Source organism: Mya arenaria, chromosome 6, assembly GCF_026914265.1.
Source record: "Mya arenaria isolate MELC-2E11 chromosome 6, ASM2691426v1".
NCBI lineage: Eukaryota > Metazoa > Mollusca > Bivalvia > Myida > Myidae > Mya > Mya arenaria.
The window spans coordinates 11,593,504-11,612,659 of NC_069127.1; the positions used below are offsets into that span (position 1 = coordinate 11,593,504).

General features: G+C 35.0%; 1 protein-coding gene across 3 annotated transcripts; it reads left to right on the plus strand.

The window, feature by feature from the left end:
- The first annotated feature begins 1,152 nt into the window (after positions 1-1,152).
- On the plus strand, positions 1,153-17,247 carry LOC128238463 (PRKC apoptosis WT1 regulator protein-like). 3 transcript variants are annotated; one of them, XM_052954407.1, is made up of 7 exons: positions 1,153-1,768; positions 2,020-2,136; positions 2,445-2,534; positions 5,255-5,289; positions 6,528-7,077; positions 7,668-7,772; positions 10,670-17,247. In XM_052954407.1, the coding sequence occupies exons 1-7, from the start codon at positions 1,403-1,405 to the stop codon at positions 10,769-10,771; spliced, it is 1,365 nt and encodes a 454-aa protein (XP_052810367.1). In that variant the 5' UTR covers positions 1,153-1,402; the 3' UTR covers positions 10,772-17,247. The 3 variants fall into 3 exon arrangements, with proteins under 3 accessions (XP_052810367.1, XP_052810366.1, XP_052810368.1); XM_052954406.1 differs by having other exon boundaries at positions 1,153-1,767; positions 2,010-2,136; XM_052954408.1 differs by lacking the exon at positions 2,445-2,534 and having other exon boundaries at positions 1,153-1,767; positions 2,010-2,136.
- Positions 17,248-19,156: the final 1,909 nt, after the last annotated feature.

The following is a 19,156-nucleotide window of genomic DNA, read 5'->3' on the forward strand; positions in this document are numbered from 1 at the left end:
TGTCATAAAAATTCATTAATTTTGGTCAAATCTTTATGAAACTTGGTCAGAATATTTGTCTACATGTTGTCTTAAACATTTGTGAATATGGGTCACCTAAGGTCACTAGGTCAAATCTTAGGAAATATTTTCCCGATGTCATAATAAAATGAAATCTTAGATGATAAAGTGTGTCATCTAGGGTCAAAAATTAGGTCTCTGGGACAGATCTTATTGGAAAAGCTGATGTATTTATAAAATGTTTTTTTCCTCACACAAATGGAATAGTTTCTGTCGATACGGTTATTTGTATGAACGATTTCTCCGATAAGTATAATTATGGGGGTTAAAAATACTATATAGGTCACTATAGTCATACCAAGTATCTTATATAGTATATATGCCGCAGACTGTGCTGTTTGTGGAGTTCTGTTCTGTTGTTCCATGTTTCTTGTTTGTGATTTATTGGTTTTGATCTTATAATGAATCCTGAACTGTTCTAAAACTCAATTTCGAAAAAGGAAAACAAATTACACAGAACATTTTCAGTGAACGATTTGTAACAGCTAGTTTTCTATGCAAAAGGGCTATTAATTATACAAACTATTATTACCACCACTAAGCTAAAGGCATGAGTAGCTGGCTACCGCCCTCGGCCACAGAAGGTCGAGTTTCTCCCCTATCTCTACACACAAGAAACAAACTGGAGCAAGATAAGATAAGATAAGATAAGATAAATTTTATTTTAAGTCGGCAAGTCAGAATTAACAATATAACATAAGCGACAAGCGCTTTTGAACCGACTATAACAATAATATACATGTTTAAACACATGGTGAGAAAACTGTAAAATAATTTTGAGCAATGTTAACTAAAGCACATATCACATAACAAAAGCAAGTAAAAGAGGTAAAACCTGTGAAAGATCTGCTGCTCTAGACCAGAGGCCTAAAAGACACTTAAGACAAAGAAAAAAAAACTGATAGTCAAAATAGTTGCAAAAAGCAGATTAAAAGTAGTCTAAACGAAATAAGCAAATAAATCGTTTGAATTTCCCGACAATTTGCTTTTCACGCACGGCATTGTTTATAGGTCCGTGAGTAAATTCACACAACCAGGGCCTCAAATATGAATGAATGAACTATGACGGAACAGCAGGTGCTTGCTGTGATTCATGTTCGGAAAATCACTAGTTTTCGCGGCATGCGTAAAATGACAGGACATGAATAACAATAATACAATTTGTGCCGTGTTTGAACTAAAGGTGATGGCAGTGATATAGTCGTGTTGATATACCAGTATCCTTAAGATATATCATATATAAACAAATATAATGCTAATTTAATTCAGAAATTCGCAAAATTTGGAACAGGAAATAAATGCTAGTTAATAGTACAATTTTCAAAAATAAAGTACTGTTAAAATGGCATCAAGCTCAGTAAGTCAAGAAAGTCTTGATATAACTGAGGATTATGAAATCACAGCTCGCCGGTCAAGAATCAGAACTTTGAGAGCCAAAGGGGCATTTCACAAACCAGGTGATCATGAACCTGATTCTTTTGGTGATCGGGATGGTTGGGATGTGAATGGTGGGGACGGTTCAACTCTCCAGCCTGGCACAAGTGCCGGTGAAGGAATCATTCATGATTCACCATCTCGGTCAGCAGCACAGAGGATGAAAGACAAGAGACGGCCCAGTCATCTTCAGAAGGGGAAGCCATTGAAGGACAAGAGAAAGCTGCGTGAAAAGCGAAGAAGCACTGGTGTGGTTCATCTTGCTTCGACAGAGGTATTACAAATATGAAGTAGAATATTTCATAAAATGTTGATAAGTTTAATTAAAAATACAGCATGTTTTTATATATCTTACGTATTGACAATGCACACCTGAATATCAGTAGCAGTCCTGGAACTCTATTCAAGATATTTCTTTAGTTTTACCACAGACCTATAAACCCTGGTTTATAAGTCTGTGGTTGTACCCCTTGACAAAGTTGAGAAGCATATAATAATCTATACTTAACTTACTTGGTTTCACAGAGCACAGGTGACTCTTTGGACGATGATCACGAGGAAGAGAAAGTTCTAACGGAGGCAAAGCGCAACACAACGTATAACGAGGTGATCGATGATGATAACCCTCAGACACCTTCTGAGGTGAGACCTGTTTTTTTGTTTTTGTTTTTTTATTTATTTTTTGTTTTGTTTTTCAAAAGTCATTTTCAGCTAACATTTCCTCCCTATTATTTGAACTTCAGTATATTTATAGAATTTAGTTAGTTTTTACGGTGAATTTGTATTTGTTGTACTCATGTACTCAATAGTCAAGTAAAGTTTAATGTAGCTTCACCCTGTTGTCTTTCCCAGCAATTTATATTTTCGTGATGTCAACATCCTTGTTTTCCAACACTATCAATATGGATGATTCAGTGTAACTATGATAACCATGTTCCCTTACCCAACAGGTGATGCGTAGGATACAACAATTTCAGACTTTGACATTGACTTCTAATAATAAACCTAGTCAAGAAATTGTTTCCTCTACGAAGCCTTTGGTAAGTGTGAGGCACAGATGTGGACTAGTGTGGACAATTTGTCTCTTGCTGTAATCTGCTACATAACTTTAAATTGTATTTTTGTACCTTCTGCTTTGCTTCTGGTGCTGGCCTTTACATTATTATCAAGAGCTTACTGAAGTGTATTCTTTAACAAATGGTGTTTTATCATGCAACATATTGGTAACCATATTAGTGAATCGGTATCATTAATGTCATTTAAGATATATAAGCAATTCATGTATGCGGGTTAAAAAACTTGAATTTGCTGAATTGTGAATGGTATAAAGATACCCATGCAGTGTACGAAATTCGAATTTGATTCCACTAGCTCATTCGGGCTACCAGATAGGAAATTTTACTAGCCCAAAACCAATTTCACTAGCCCAAACTTAAATACTATAAAGTATCACTTGTTCATACTAATTTTTGGAAGTTTAAATACAATACCACAACGATTCTGATCATCTAATCAAGCACGCTCATACAGTTTCAATAAATGTTCCCCAATCTGAACAATGCGTCAATAATAAATTATAGTCATACATACATTAGTGTTGTCATCAAAAGTTCAGTAACTAATAAAGTTTTCTAAAAGGTGATAAAAAGAGAAAAATATTTTCTGAACATATCATTTTTTAAATGGAAAGAATAATTCATGTACTTAAAGTTCAGTTATCCAATGCATCCTTGTCAAATACGATATCCACCAGCAATTGTGCAATGACATTTTTCTCTTTTCAACTTTCAGTTTCACTTTCAAGTTTCGGAAGAAACAACAAAAATATATCGATGTTTATATTGCCAATATTCCTATAATTGTTCTTTAAAATGAATGGCAAAGCAATTTAAAGGTATAAAATAGAACCTTACTGTACTGTACACTGACAACGATTATTATATCCGACAGTTTTCCTTTCACTTTGATTAAATTTGTCTGGAAGTAAACGGGCACCTGTTTTCTGCGCATTTAAGACGATGTTTGTAGAATGGTTATTTTCTGTTCGCATTAAAAACTTAAATATCTTTCTTTTTATTTTAGCAAATAAATTAAATATATTTAAACGAAATAAATAAAATATCAATGTTGATATTGCTATTTTAGCATTGTTGATTTGCATAGTCATCGAAGTTGTCGAAACAGCCGATGTTATCCGTTAATTTACATAATGGGCGGAGTTATTGACGTCATAGAGTTTGACTGCTGCTATAAATAGACACACTTAATGGTTAGAACAGAACAGAACAGAATTGTATTTCACGTAAACTATACAGTTTTTTGTGTTTCATATACATATTAAATAAATTACAATTACAATTATACATTGTAGTGTGAAATATTAAATCAATATTATAAATAATCTATTTTTAAGGATGAACTGGAATAGAAAACACCAATCAATCAAACTATAATAGTATACAATACAATAACCAATAGTTTGCTTTTTATATACTAGTATATGTTAGAAACTGATCGATAATAACCTGTCACTTCAGGCGTTAATTAATTTTGACATGTGTTTATATTCATTGATTAAATAAACAAACATTCAGCACGTGGCTTGAGCCCTGAATCGCAGAGCAATTAGCTTTTTGATCATCGTAAATTTCGGCGAATCCGACTTCACCGTTGTCAAGGCGACTTAGTTGCTCCAGTCACCTTGAAGGACGCATTCTTGAATAATAAGGTTTTGCGTATAAAAAATACGATGTGTTACGCGTTTAATTGGTATGTGTTTTTTCATAGTAGGAAAAAACAGTAGCCCGGTCGGGCTAGTTTCTGTGGAAAGTCGGTAGCCCCAGCTGAAATTTGGTAGCCTCGGGCTATCGGGATACCGCGAATTTCGAACACTGCTCATGTATAATTCAATATATGCCTTAAGCTATTTCTATGAATTACAAAATATCTATTGAATGTCACCCCTTTGTATATATTGACAACTACACATGAAGATGATGTGTGTAAAAGGCTTGTACTATGTTTGAGAGTGGTTTTTGTTTTGTTTTTGTCTACATATTTAATTCAATATAAGCGCAGTAACAAGTAAGTGGAAGATAAACGTTCAATAACTATTGTGCAGATAAATGCTATTCATTTATACTGCACACTAGTAACAGAACATTGTCAGTCAAAACATGGGACAAACCAGTTATGTCACCCACTAACCTCATGATTGAAATTATACACCTCTGCTTTAACTCTCATGTATAGTTTCAAAACTGGGAGTTATACTTAAATGATATTTAATTCCGTAATTATTATGCGAACTAGAGTCAAGAAACCTTACGGGAATGTTAAAGGAGTGATGGAAGTTTTGCACCTGGTGTTTTGTTTCCCGTTGCACTTAGTAAAACTAGAGTTATGGCTCTTGAATAAGCAAAAATTGGCATGGACTTGTGTCGCTCATAACTCCAAAACTATATTACCTAGTGTCATGAAACCATAGGGCAATTTTAATAGGGCGATGTTGTTGTGCGCCTCGGGTTTAATTCCCCCCCTGCACTTAGTAAAACTTAAGTTCTGGCCCTTTAATTAGTAAATTTGTGTTGCTTAAAACTCCGAAACTATATTTCCTAGAGTCATATAATCTTAGATACACTGAAAAGCCATGTGGTAACTGATCTGAAAGAAAGAGCCTTTAGGTCTCAGTGTCTGTGTCATTATTTAGGCTTTTTACTTTCAAGGTTTGAACAGTCACATATTGTATATAATCTTTCAGGCACCAAAGGGTTATGTAGCTAGGAGAAATAAAAGGTAAGTGGTCAATACAAACATGTTGGTTATCCAAGCTATGTTTCATACTACGCTGTTGACTTTCGCATTATTGAAACTAATGTCTTTAAATAAGAAAAACCTAAGACTATACAGTATTAATTGTGTCTCCGCCATTCATTGGGAGACATTTTGTTTTTGCCCTGTCTGTCCGTCCATATGTACATCATACTTCCTTTCTACTCTTCTACTCAATAACTAGAGAATGCTTGCACCCAGGAACTTCATACTTAGTATGCAGGTTAGTCTTGATCAGTAGATGACACTATTGAATTTGACATCAGCAGGTCCAATGTCAAAGTTGCAGTGGCATTAAGGTGAAGAAACGGTTTATGCTTGATAACTTAAAAATGCTTGGGTCCAGAAACTTCATACTTAGTATGTGAGACAAGTATATAACCCCTTTTGATTTTGAGATAAGTAGGTCAAAGATTATGGTTGTGGTGACCTTCAGGTTAACAACGATATGTTGATGGTGACCTTAAGCTGAAAAATGGTTTTCTCTCAATAACGCTTGCACGCAGGATCTTCATACTTGGTATGCCAGTTGGTCATGACTAGTATATGACCTTTACTAGTTCGAGATCGCTTGCACGCAGGATCTTCATACTTGGTATGCCAGTTGGTCATGACAAGTACATGTATATGACCTTTACTAGTTTGAGATCGCTTGCACGCAGGATCTTCAAACTTGGTATGCCAGTTGGTCATGACTATTATATGACCTTTACTAGTTTGAGATCAGTAGGTCAAATGTAAAGGTCACAGTAACCTTAAGGTGAAAAAACAGGTTCTGCTCAATAACTAAAGAAAGTTTCAGCCCCAGAACTTGATACTTGGTATGCGAGTTGGTCATGATTAGTACATGACCCCTATGGATTTTAAGATCACAGATCTTATGTAGAAAATGATCACTATTGAATATGGGTGAATAGGTCAGACGTCGAGGTCACTGTTGGTTTGTCTTCAGTCCAAAAGTACATCATTGATTATTTCTCCCAAACCACCATACAGTGGGGGAGACAAGCATTTTTTTCAAAAGCACAATCTGTAGTTACTGCTAGGTTAAGCTGACAGTAGTGTCATAAGAACAATGTTTAAAACACTTAACTGGTCTTTTTAACATGTTAAGTTGGACTTATTTAACTTTTGTAACCTTTGAAATGAAAGGCCTTACCTGGTGTGAATTAATTAATAATTTTGTTGTATGATTTTTGCAGTCCCTCAGACCTGGAAGCAGATCTAGAGGATAACCAGGACTATGACAGTGCTGTTAGCCAATCAGACACCAGCTTTGCTTTCAATGACCAGTCATCTAAAGAAGCCTCAACCAATCAAAACAAACCACGAGTCTGGAGTAGCCAATCAAAGTTTAACTCTTATTCAACAAACTCCAAACCTTCAGTGACTCAAAGTGATCAACACAGTAGTTCCTCACAGAGCCCATTGTCCCAGCAGAGCTCTGGATTCACGAGGAAGTCAGCCTATGACAATGACCGGTCCCCAGTCTTTCAGCCTAGTCAGCCCAAATCCCCTCGGTCTCCCCGCTCCCCAAAGTCTGCAGGTCAGACTAGTGTGGGCCGGGAGCCGGTGCGGGCAGTGCCCAGCGTTATGCACCGGTATCCTGCAGAACGGGAGAGGCAGGATGCAGGAGCAGGGTACCGATCAAAGATAGAGGGAGTCCGGGGGCCTTTTGGCCAGCACTTTGTGAGCTCCCTAATAAACAAGGAGAACAAGGATGATGATGTTGCCCGCAGGCGGCTTGAAAAGGTATCCCACACAATTCATGCACACTTGGATTTATAACTTCTGGTTTTGAATGTGTTGATATCTATCAATGTCATTGTATATGTTGCACTTAAAGTGACACTCTCTATTCAAAATCATTAAATACACCTGTATAACAAACATAACTTTTGAGTGATAAACCTTTAACTACTTACTAAATAATGCATTTATGGAAAAAATTAGTTAGTGATAACAAGATTGTAACCGTGTATTTAATAGCTGAAAACGCTAAATTATTACATGATAGGTGAGTGCTAAAAGATTTAGTGTGATCTACTTCCTCTCATAAGGTAGAAATACCGTGTTTTCTGCACCTTTCTTTCAAATTTAACTCTGTGTCCTTCTTAAGAATCATAGTTTTCGACATTTATTCATCCTTTTTGATATATTAGAACAATTAATTGTGGAATATCTTATTTGGGAGTAAGAGTGCATCTTTAAATACCGATTTGTTGTCAGACTATCCTTATTTCCCAACTATGAAATCATAAATTACTTCATTTCATTTCATTTTCATTTCAAGGCAATATGTTCCACACCATTGTATCCGGTACTGTGCATCTGTGTTACAGGACCTGGAGCGTGAGCGAGATGAGAACCGGCGCCTACAAAATGTGCTGGAGGAAAAGGACCGCAGAATCGCTGAGCTTGAGAGAAAGGTTGCTATGCTCAATAGGGTAGGTACTTGTAGGGGGAAGGGGTTGGAGTTGCGTACATGCATTTGTGCAATTTGAAGTTGCTTGACAGAACAAAAATCATTGATTATATAAAAATTATATTATCATCATCAACTTTCTGCAGTTTTCAATTAATTTCTCTTTATAGAGTTTTCTTTTATGTAGCAGCTGATACAAAATCAGTTGTCATTGTCGGCAACTATAAGTACTGCTTATCTATCATGTGAAAAAAAATAATAGTGAATCATTTTTGCAATTCTAGCAACTTTCTCTAAATTGAGGTATATTATCAGTGTTGTGTATTGTTGTACAATTTACTTTTAATTTCATATTATTTGTTTAGTTTTGTTATGGAATGTTCATAGGCGATTACTTTTTTAACTATGTTTATCCCCATATCAGCATGTTGAGTTTTAGTAAATTGCTATCCTCTGCTTGTACTATAGACAATTATTATTGCAAAGACCCAGGAACTTCATTCTTCGCATGACCAGTAGATATTCACGCTAGATTTTTAGTTCAGAAAGTTTAAGGTCAAGGTCACAGTGACCTGAGGTGAAAAAACATTTTTTGCCATATAACTTGAAAACATTGGGGTCCAAGACTTTATACTTGGTATGCAAGTTGGTCATGACAAGTAGATGACCCCTTTCGGTTTTATGATCAGTAGGTCAATGGTCAAGGTCGTGGTGACCTTCAGGTGAAAAACGATGTTGGCGGTGACCTAAAGCTTAAAAAAAAAGGTTTCAGCTCAATAACTAAAGAACACTTTCACCCAGGAACTTCATACTTGGTATGCCAGTTGGTTTTGACTAGTAGATGTCCCCTATTGATTTTGATCAGTAGGTCAAAGGTCAAGGTCAAGGTGACCTTGAGGTGAAAAAATGGTTGCTTCTCAATAACTCAATAAAACTTGCATGCAGGTTCTTTATACTATGCCAGTAGGTCATGACTTGTTGATGACCTCTATTGATTTTGCAATAAATAGGTTAAAAGGTCAAGGTTAAGATGACCATGAGGCGAAAAAATGGTTTCCTGCTGAATTAGTAAAGAACACTAAGCCTTGAAAACAGGAACTTTAAACTTGGTATACCAGTTGGTCATGCATATTTTATGACCGCTTTAGATTTTAGAATCAGTAGGTCAAAGAATGCAGTGACCTTGAGATGTACAAAGGTTTCCGCTCAATAACTGAAGAATGCTTGCACCCAGGAACTTTATACTTGATATGCCAATTGGTCATGACTAGTAGATGCCCGCCTATAAATTTTGATATCAGTAGATCAAGAACAAAGTGACCTTCAGGGGAAAAAATAATTTCCAGTAATAGCTAAAGAACACTTGCACCCAGAAACTTCATACTTGGTACATTAATGCTAGTTGGTCATGACCAGTAAATGATCCCTATTGATATTGTCATCAGTCGGTCAAAGATCAAGGTCGCAGTGACCTTGAGGTGAAATAACTGAATAACTAAAGAATGTTTTCGCCTAGGTATGCCAGTTGGTCATGTCTAGTTGATGACCCCTATAGGTTTTCAAGTCAGTAGGTCAAAGGTCAAGGTTGCAGTATATGTTGCAGTGACTGTGAGGTAAAAAAAACTGTTTCATCTAAAAAAAAACGCTTGCAAACAGGAACTTCATACTTGGTATACCAATTGGTCATGTCTAGTAGATGACCCCCTATTGATTTTCAGGCCAGGAGGTCAATGGTCAAGGTGACCTTGAGGTAAATTAACAGATTTCACTGATAAACTAAAGAACATTCATACTTGGTTTGCTAGTTGGTCATAATAAGTAGATGATCCCTTGATTTTGTGGTCAGTAGGTCAAGGTCACAGTGACCTTCAGGTGAAAACAATTTGATGGTCACCAGTCTGTACAACACACTTCTTTCCGCTCAATAACTTAAGAACTCTTGGACTCAAAAACATATTTGGACCCAGGAACTTCATACTTGGTATGCAGGTTGGTCAAACCCCTGTGTTTGATTGTCTCCAGTCCAAAAGTACACATTTTATGACCATCAATGATTATTTCTCACCTTTGACCACTAAATGGGGGAGACAAGGGCTTTTTTCAAAAATGCAATTTCAAGTTATCTTTCTACTTCCTGTTGTAGAGTTTTCAAACTTTATATGAACATTAGTCTTGGTCAGTAGATGCTCCCTATTGATTTGGGATGAAAATTCAAGGTTATGGTGACCTTTAATAGAAAAATTATGGGCACTTTTGTTTTTCTGATCAATAACTTTTAAACAGGTTGGTGTAGAGCCTTTTAACTTGGTATACATATGTGATAGTCAGAAGATGACACCTAATGATTTTTTGGTCAAATGTCATGGTGACATCACATCCGATTGTGGAATTCTAATTTATATTATATTATTTGCCATGATTTGTTGATATCAAACTTTTCATATTGTACCTTTTCTTTATTAAACAAAAGCTACAATTTCATAATAAACAATAATATAATTGGAGACAAGTATCGGTAAAGTAAGAGTTGCTGAATTTAAATACCAGGCCCCAATTTCTCGAAACTTCTTAAGCTTTACAGGCTTAAGTCGCTTATTTCAATTAGCCAAGATACATACTTATACTGGATTTTGATAAATAAAAAATGGCTTCTTCTAATTAGCATACAGATTTGTCTTATATAATTTATAAAAACTCATAAATAAGTAAATATAACGCATATTATAGAACAACAAAAATAGTGAGTTTAGCTTAACTCTGTTATAAGGGACTTAAGAAGTTTCGAGAAATTGGGGCCAGTGTAATATTGTCAGCATTGTTGGTTATTTAACAATAGTAAGAAGAGGCGTTATGCATTAAGTCACATTAAAATTGTATAATGATTTATTGTGTAACGTAACTTTTTCTGGTTCCCTGCAGGATGTTGAGGAGTGCCTGGAGGACAATGAGAAGCTGGAAATCGAGAACAGGGCCCTTATACAGGCTGTGGGCCAGCTCTCCACCCGGGGATCACATGTGTAATCTAACCTGCATAGGATGACTCCATACTTAGAAAACCAAGCCACACCTGGGTCACACTTCACACCTTCGCTACACTCGGGTCACACCTTCGTAACACTAGGGATACACCTTTGCTACACCTGGGACACACTTTCGTAACACTAGGGATACACCTTTGCTACACCTGGGACACACTTTCGTAACACTAGGGATACACCTTTGCTACACCTGGGACACACTTTCGTAACACTAGGGATACACCTTTGCTACACCTGGGACACACTTTCGTAACACTTGGGATACACCTTTGCGACACCTGGGTCACATATCACAACTGGGCTTCAATTTCCCTACACCTTGGATACACCGTCACAACACCCGGGACGCATCTTAGCAACACTGTGGAAACACCTTTGGAAACACCTTTGCAACATCTGTTCCCTTGAGGATCTTATTAGAAGTTTACATGCCTGTTTCATGCTGTTCAAACATGTATTTATGTAGCTTGGCTTATCAGTTAATCAACGCCAAGATCTTCTAGAGAAATATAAATTGACACTTTAATCTAAAAACACATATTTACAATATCATTTATGATTATTTTTACATACCTAATGTCAAATTATGAATTTACAGTGCAAGGGTATGGGTGGGGCTTTTGTTTTAACACCTAATCATGAATATCTATGAAATACTTAAATATGTCTGTAACAAGTAGTTCCACTATCCGGTCAGTTCAGGGCACCAGTCAACAGACATCATATATTGATTGATATAAATATATGACCAATAAATACACATAGTTTCTCATTGGTCCAGAGCACAATGGACAATGCAAAATATAAATCATATTTCATAAGTTTTTTCCTCATATTCATGGTCTAAAAATAACACCTTATTGATACCTATTCCATCAGCTACAAAGAGATGTTAGTTTGGATGTAGGGAAAATCCATAGACATCATTTCCGTCTAACTATTCCCAATATAACGTTGAAATAATTTAATACATTTTACAGGAAATAACATTAAAAAGTGCTTTATTGTCACACTTTATAGCTTTATTACCGTATAAATATTATTGCTTAAGACTTTTTTGTGATTATGATTATTTTGGATATAAAACTACCCCTGTCATATAATAAAACAGTTGTTGAATAAGGAACCATACAATGTGAACTGATATTCACTGGCAGAAGAACATAGGGACGGAATATTACTTTCTCCCAGTGAATATTAGATATTTATTTTATGCCTATCAATTTCCTTTTCCGTATCCAAAAGTGAAAATACAGCATGCTTCATAATATCCCATATTTATTAGATATTTGATGAGATTCTAGTAATACAGAGAGCTAATACAACGTGGTTAACAACTAATATTCTACAGCTTGTCTTATACGAGGCTAAATTTGTTAATATGAATTTCTACAATTTTGATTGGCTATTTTGCCAAATATGGTATTTTTGATATAGATCTGTTTTATTAACTATCAAATCTCTCACAAATTCTTGAAAGAAATGCCTCCCTTTACTAAATGGTCATTTTTAACGTTTGTATTAATAAAAAAATAATGAAATACCTTTAACCAAGTTGATTTTATATTGGCCGAGTTATTTGATTGCTGTCTGCCCTTTCAGCTCAGGTCAATACTGCTGACCTTGAACAAATAACTCGGCCAATATGGAATCAACTCATTAATAACATTATAACATTCAATGACTCCCAAGTCAATACCGGCAATTGCATAAATGGAATGCCATATTTGATTTCTGTAAATCATCCTACAAATAACAATTCATAGCAATCTATCATGTTAGGATGACAGTTTGTGTTATAAGTCATGGTTGTTACCACTATGTTACTGTTTTATGTATGATATGCCTGTTAATATATACCTACTATTATTTGATAATAATTATGATTATGATTTATAATTATGATTTTTCAGGGGTAAAATTGGTTCACCCAGTATTGTGTATGCATAGTTTATTACAGTTTTCATACTTATTTAAATGCAAATACAAAAATATTGTTTAATTATTTATGTGATACTGATGCTTTTTTTATTTTTCATTCATCAAAACATGGTTTAAATGTGTCACCTATTGCAGAAAAAATACCCATAAAAAGCCATTTTTATTTACAATGTCTTGTGCAGGATTTTAAGTGGAAATGAGTCAATTCTTGTGTCGACATGTATCTCTTGTCCAACACTCGGCAGAATTGGTCCATGTTTATGACATAAGACACCTTGTGCACAAATTCCAGTAAATATGTGTTCATACAATAGTTGTTATTTCCATATTTGTAAACATGTCAGATGATTATATGTGCTACTTTCTGGAGTGGATAATGCTTAAAATAACCAGCCCACAATATACTGTATTTTTGTTTGGTTCATTGTGGCAATGCGTGACCCATTCAAGTGCTATAGCATCATTGTTAATGGTTAATCAAAAACATGAGAGAAAATGCTCTTGTTGAACATTAAAAAAATGGTTTGGCTTTGATTTAGAAAATTCTGTACTAATCGGTTGTTGATTACAGTTTTGTTTTATTAATCAAAGTTAATAAATTAAATTAAGCTTGAAAATACTTAAGTCACTTAAATGTGAAGTCTCTTAAACACATTTTGTTGCATTGGAAACTAATGCAGGTTTTTGTTTCTTTTAACAACTTCAATTTAAATGTTTTGTGTTTAAATGAAATCTTGTTTTGTTTAGTCTAAATCGTGGCAAAACAGTTGCTCAATAAGTACTCACAGCTCCAGCAAAGACAGGCTGGATTTTTCTCTTATGACATTTTGCATAATACAAACAGGATTAGCACTCTCAATATATCTGAACTGGGAGGAAAAATGTGATCTGGATGAAATTTCCATTTACACATTATTTTGCAGCTTTCAGAATGTTAAGACCATACAAAAACAATCAATTGTTCACTGTTCGTCAGCATGATCGTTACAGATAATATTTGAGACTGTGTTCAGAAATGTTGGCCATATTGTTGTTGATGCAAAATATTTTATAAAATCTGTGTTTTACTAAAGGCAGAGATATTTTATACATATATATGGATCTAAGATGGAAAAGATGTGATTAGAATCTCACGTTGTTATTTTATTTAGAATATATTCTTTATCTTCTTGTATCTAAAATAAGGAGACGATTGGACATTTTTGTCTTTAACTTTAATGATAAAATAAAGCAAGAGCCATTAAACACATACGCATTATTTTTAAAAACTACCAGCTTAACAATATGATTGAAATATATATCATAATTCGCTTGTTGTGAGCCAAAATGATTTAATTACTTCATTGAAGGAGGTAAATTAAATTGCAATTAAACTTACATTAAGCGTGATTTTGTTTTGTGTTTATTACAAACATTCCATGATTAAATATCTTTCATTTTCAAGCAGTATTGAATGTGTTGTTTATGACAGGTTGTGCTAGGTATTTTATTAATCAATCTTGATAGCCTCTAATATAACATGGGCTTCTATCTGCTTCTATCTGCTTCAAGAGAAAAATGATAAATGATATAGAATATTATTGGGTATATATTTGCTTCATGCAGGTATATGCTTCTGTGTTCATTACAATGTATTTATTCATTCCATTTACTCTTTGTTGTTGATATTTGTGTATTTTCACTATTTTGTAACCAAGAAATAAATCATGTACGTTGTTAATGTAAAGGGCATTCCGAAAGATACAAAGACTTCAGTAATGCTACAAAACTCATAATTTTTGTCGATGGGTTTTTAGAGCAGTTGTAACTTAATTTAATTTTGTGTTGTGTGTTTGGTAAAATATTGACATTTTAATTTGATATTTCACTTGTCTCATTAGACATTGCTTTCCCTATCAGTAAAGTTACAGTTTTCAATATTACTGGCTGAATATCGCTGATATGATGTCACTGTTTTGATGTCACAGTGTATGTTATTTTTAGGATTTGCTAACTCATGTAAATTAGGCTAGACATTTATTTCAAGTTTTACTTTTAAGTTCAAACTTTGCTATCAACCAGTACAATGGTGATCACTTGAAGAAATAAATATCATTACATATCGTCTATGAAGTTATACAGTGTTTTCAAGTACTACTCAAATTCTGATAGAGCTTGTCATGGGTTGCTAGTTCTGTTCATAATTTTTGTTCAATATAAACATATCTGATGTACAATTAATGAATTTTGGTTGCCTAGTGACCCCATGTTACTTTGTTTTCATTTGAAAGGGTTTTTATGTGTAGAAAGAGTATGTAAAAAAATAAACTAAAATTAATAATACAAACAAACTTTTATGGACTTTAACAATGACAAAATGGTCATTTTTTATATCTGATTTCAGTTGAATGAATGAACAAAAACATGAATTGCAGTGGATTTATCTTTATTAATATCTCGGTCATTTATTTTACATATTAGTAGTCAGAGAGCAATCCCCTTTCAAATATTTCAATACATACATGAGGTCAGAAGCATCAGAAATTGTCATTATGACCACTGGCTCGATGTAATAACACACTTATTTTTACATGGAAAACCTTCAGAGAAAATTAGCTGTTGGAATGTGTCAGAAAGATATAAACCTCCTGGATATTTGCATGCGTTAGGTAACGCTTTGTTGTAGGCTGTAAAGTTTTTGGTTTCAATTGTTTTGTGTGCTACAAATGTTAAATCAAAGTAACATGTTATCTGTTTTTGTATACAAAAATGTGTGTTTAATTATTTCTCTGTTGTGATTTATATATTTATATATATTTACATTATTTTGTTATGTACAGCTTTTACACTATATTGTGTCAAATATTGTGATGTCCAGCTTTAAGTATTTTTAGTTTTTTTCCGTAGTCGCTTGTTGACTCTAAATTAGTACATGTTTTAAACATGATTTGTTGGATTGCTTTAGACATCAACCGTAGCTATTCATTTCATTAAAAATGAGTGTAATAATATATATAAACAATGTAGGTAGCACACATGTTATTGTATTAGTGTTTCTGTTTTTCAGAGAATCCATTGTGGGGATTTAACAAAATAGTCTTGTCATGAGCTTATCTTTGGATAAGCCAATATCATATCTACACAAATGTACTGCAATATAAACTCCAGGGAAAACACCTGAATTTCTACCCTCAAGTTCAGTTATTAAGTGGTATGTGTTTGATCTTATAAGTGTTTTTCATGAACAGTTGAATTGAGAATCAAAGTTTTACAGACAATACATGCACAGAACAGAACAGACACACAACCATATACACAGAGCAAAACAGACACTCTACATCCAACACATGATTGAACATTCACCCTATAGAAGATACAGAACAGTTGGTCTACATCCGACACATCACTGAACAGTCACTCTATAGGAGATACAGAACATACGATCTACATCCGACAGATGACAGAATAGTTCCTCTATATGAGATACAGAACAGACGGTCTACCACCGACACATGAACATTCACTCTATAGGAGATACAGAACAGACGGTCGAAATCCGACACATTAACATTCACTGTATAGGAGATACAGAACAGACGGTCTACCACCGACACATGAACATTCACTCTATAGGAGATACAGAACAGACGGTCGAAATCTGACACATGACATAACAGTCACTATAGGGGATACAGAACAGATGGTCAACATCTGACACATGACAGAACAGTCACTCTATAGAAGATACAGAACAGACGGTCTACATCCAACACATGACAGAACAGTTACTCTATAGAAGATACAGAAAAGACAGTTTACATCTGACACATGACGGAACAGTTACTCTATAGGAGATACAGAACAGACGGTCTACATCTGACACATGACAGAACAGTCACTGTATAGGAGATACAGAACACACAGGCTACATCCAACACATGACAGAGCAGTTACTCTATATGAGATTCAGAACACGCGGTCTACAACCGATTTATGACAGAGCAGTTACTCTTTAGGAGATACAGAACACACAGGCTACATCCAACACATGACAGAGCAGTTACTCTATATGAGATTCAGAACACGCGGTCTACAACCGATTTATGACAGAGCAGTTACTCTTTAGGAGATACAGAACACGCAGTCTTCATCTAATGACTGGACAGAACTGTCGCATAACAAAAGACAAAGGACACAATAGGTCAGACAGTCGACAAGCGAAACAGAATAGAACTGTTACTCAACAAGAGACACAAGGCACAAAAGGTCAGCCAGTCTACTAGAGACACAGGACAGAGCAGAAAACATGCTACAAAAACACAGTATGGAACAAAATAGGAAGACACACTAATATGTATCGATATCAATAAATGTTTGGGCTACTGTACTGGAATGGTCAGTGAAAATTAGGAGTTTGCTGGGGGGGTGGACACATTCCATAAGAAATTTTTAGTAATGGAATGGATCGATATAGAACATGGTTGTGATTTAACCAGAAATTCAATGTGAACGTACTACACAATAAAATATATGTCATAACTATGTTTTGCTTTTACAAATATGTATTTACCAAATCATTAATAAAATGGTTTAGTGGAATGTATGTGTTTTGGGTGCTAAACCTATATTTAGATATGCTTTATATCATTGGTGCTTTATTACTTCGTCGGTCTATTGGTCAAAAAACAATCATCTACATCAGGTTCCAGATCTGACAAAAAGTACCTCGGAGGTATCAGTAGGTTCCAAAAGGAGCCTTTTGCCACTGGTGTTGAAAACCCCCAAAACATTTGATCAGCTTTGAGTTTTGTTTTATGCTGTGACAGCATCGACCTCAAGTAGAGAACCTTTTGATGCATCTTTTTTGGAATAACTTCATTACCTCGGTGTGCACTGTCAAAAGGTTTGCTGAAGACCATGAGTCACCTGCTGCAAACTTCATTCATGGTGATTTCTATGTAGACTATGGGTTGAAATTAATTGCACGTGTAAGGGTCGCTGTTAAACTGATGAAAATGAGCATTGACGTGAGAGGACTGAGACACGTTTCTCTCCAATTCAAAAGAATTATTGGAGAAGCTTCCAGTACTTAGGCTGAGAATCTCACTGACGTTGATATTGGCCATGACTAGTTGCCTTAAAGTAGTTCTAGGCATGAAGAAAGAAAAGGGGTGCATTGAGTCCGATACATTCAGTTAAGCGTCGCCTAAAACGATCACACTAATCTAGCAGATTTGGACGACTCATTGACAGTAAATTTACTGTCAAAATGGGATCAATGGCGTTCAGATATTGGTGATTTATCGTCTGTGTATTTGGATGAGTAACACAAAAATACTTCACTGAAATTGATGTAGCTGATACACACCACTTATTGCTGACAAAAATCAGATCGTAGATTTTCATATTTCCGTTCATAAAATGTTTTATGGCTTTAACCTTTAGTAACGATTTAAGAATATTGCATAAAACATCAATTTTTGAACTCAAACATAAAAATATGCGATCTGTTTTTTTGTCAGCAGTTTTATATAACTGGTTTCCATGGATTTTCCCGTATGGAACTATTTTTATTGTAATTACGCAATAACCTCCCTTGAAGAAGACCGTCGTCTGTACATAGCACCAACGAGACCTTGTCAACGCCGAGTATGGTATGTTTATAATATACAATATGGCACTGCTATGTGTTGCACATAAAATGTTTATATGTCCCCCATCAACTTTAGTTTTGCGGGCTAAACTGGATACGAGGTTTGATTTCTAATTTTCACGACACAAATCAAACTAGGAACTTTCGTTTATGTGGGAGCGAAAGGGGTATGCCATAAAGTGATACCCCCTCTAACTTTGAATCCTGGATCCGCCCCTGAAATTGACATATTTTTGTTTATTTGGTAGATACAATGTTGGCAACGTAGCTGGTAGTACAGGAGTTTATGGCATCAAGGAGCTCCTCACTAGTATAGTAACAGCCTAGCAGTGCGGGGCACCTGAGTAGGGTGGCTGACATTGTGGCTGATGTTGGGGACAGGGGAACATCTGGCTCGACTACCCTAAAATGGTTGTAATAGTTCAGAATGCAACGCCGTAATTCTGAATTATAACAGCCATTATTTTTTTACATACATAAACTTTCACTGTAGACATCGTTTGTTGTCCAAAAATTTGCTACTGAACCCGTTTCTTGAAAGGAGTTCAACCCACAAATGAGCTACATAAGGTTCTCTGGTAGCTCCATAGACCGTTATGTTAAATTTCGAAGCCTGGTGCACGTGACCCCATATATTACTGGTACCATTTGAAATGTAATTGCTTATTAATAATTTGTAAAATAAATGAAAAAAGGTACAGAATATATTTAAAAATATACATTTGCTCTTTCTTTGGATTGAAATCGGACGTAAACTGACATATATTTTATTCTTTGTTATAAAAGTTTCGGTTC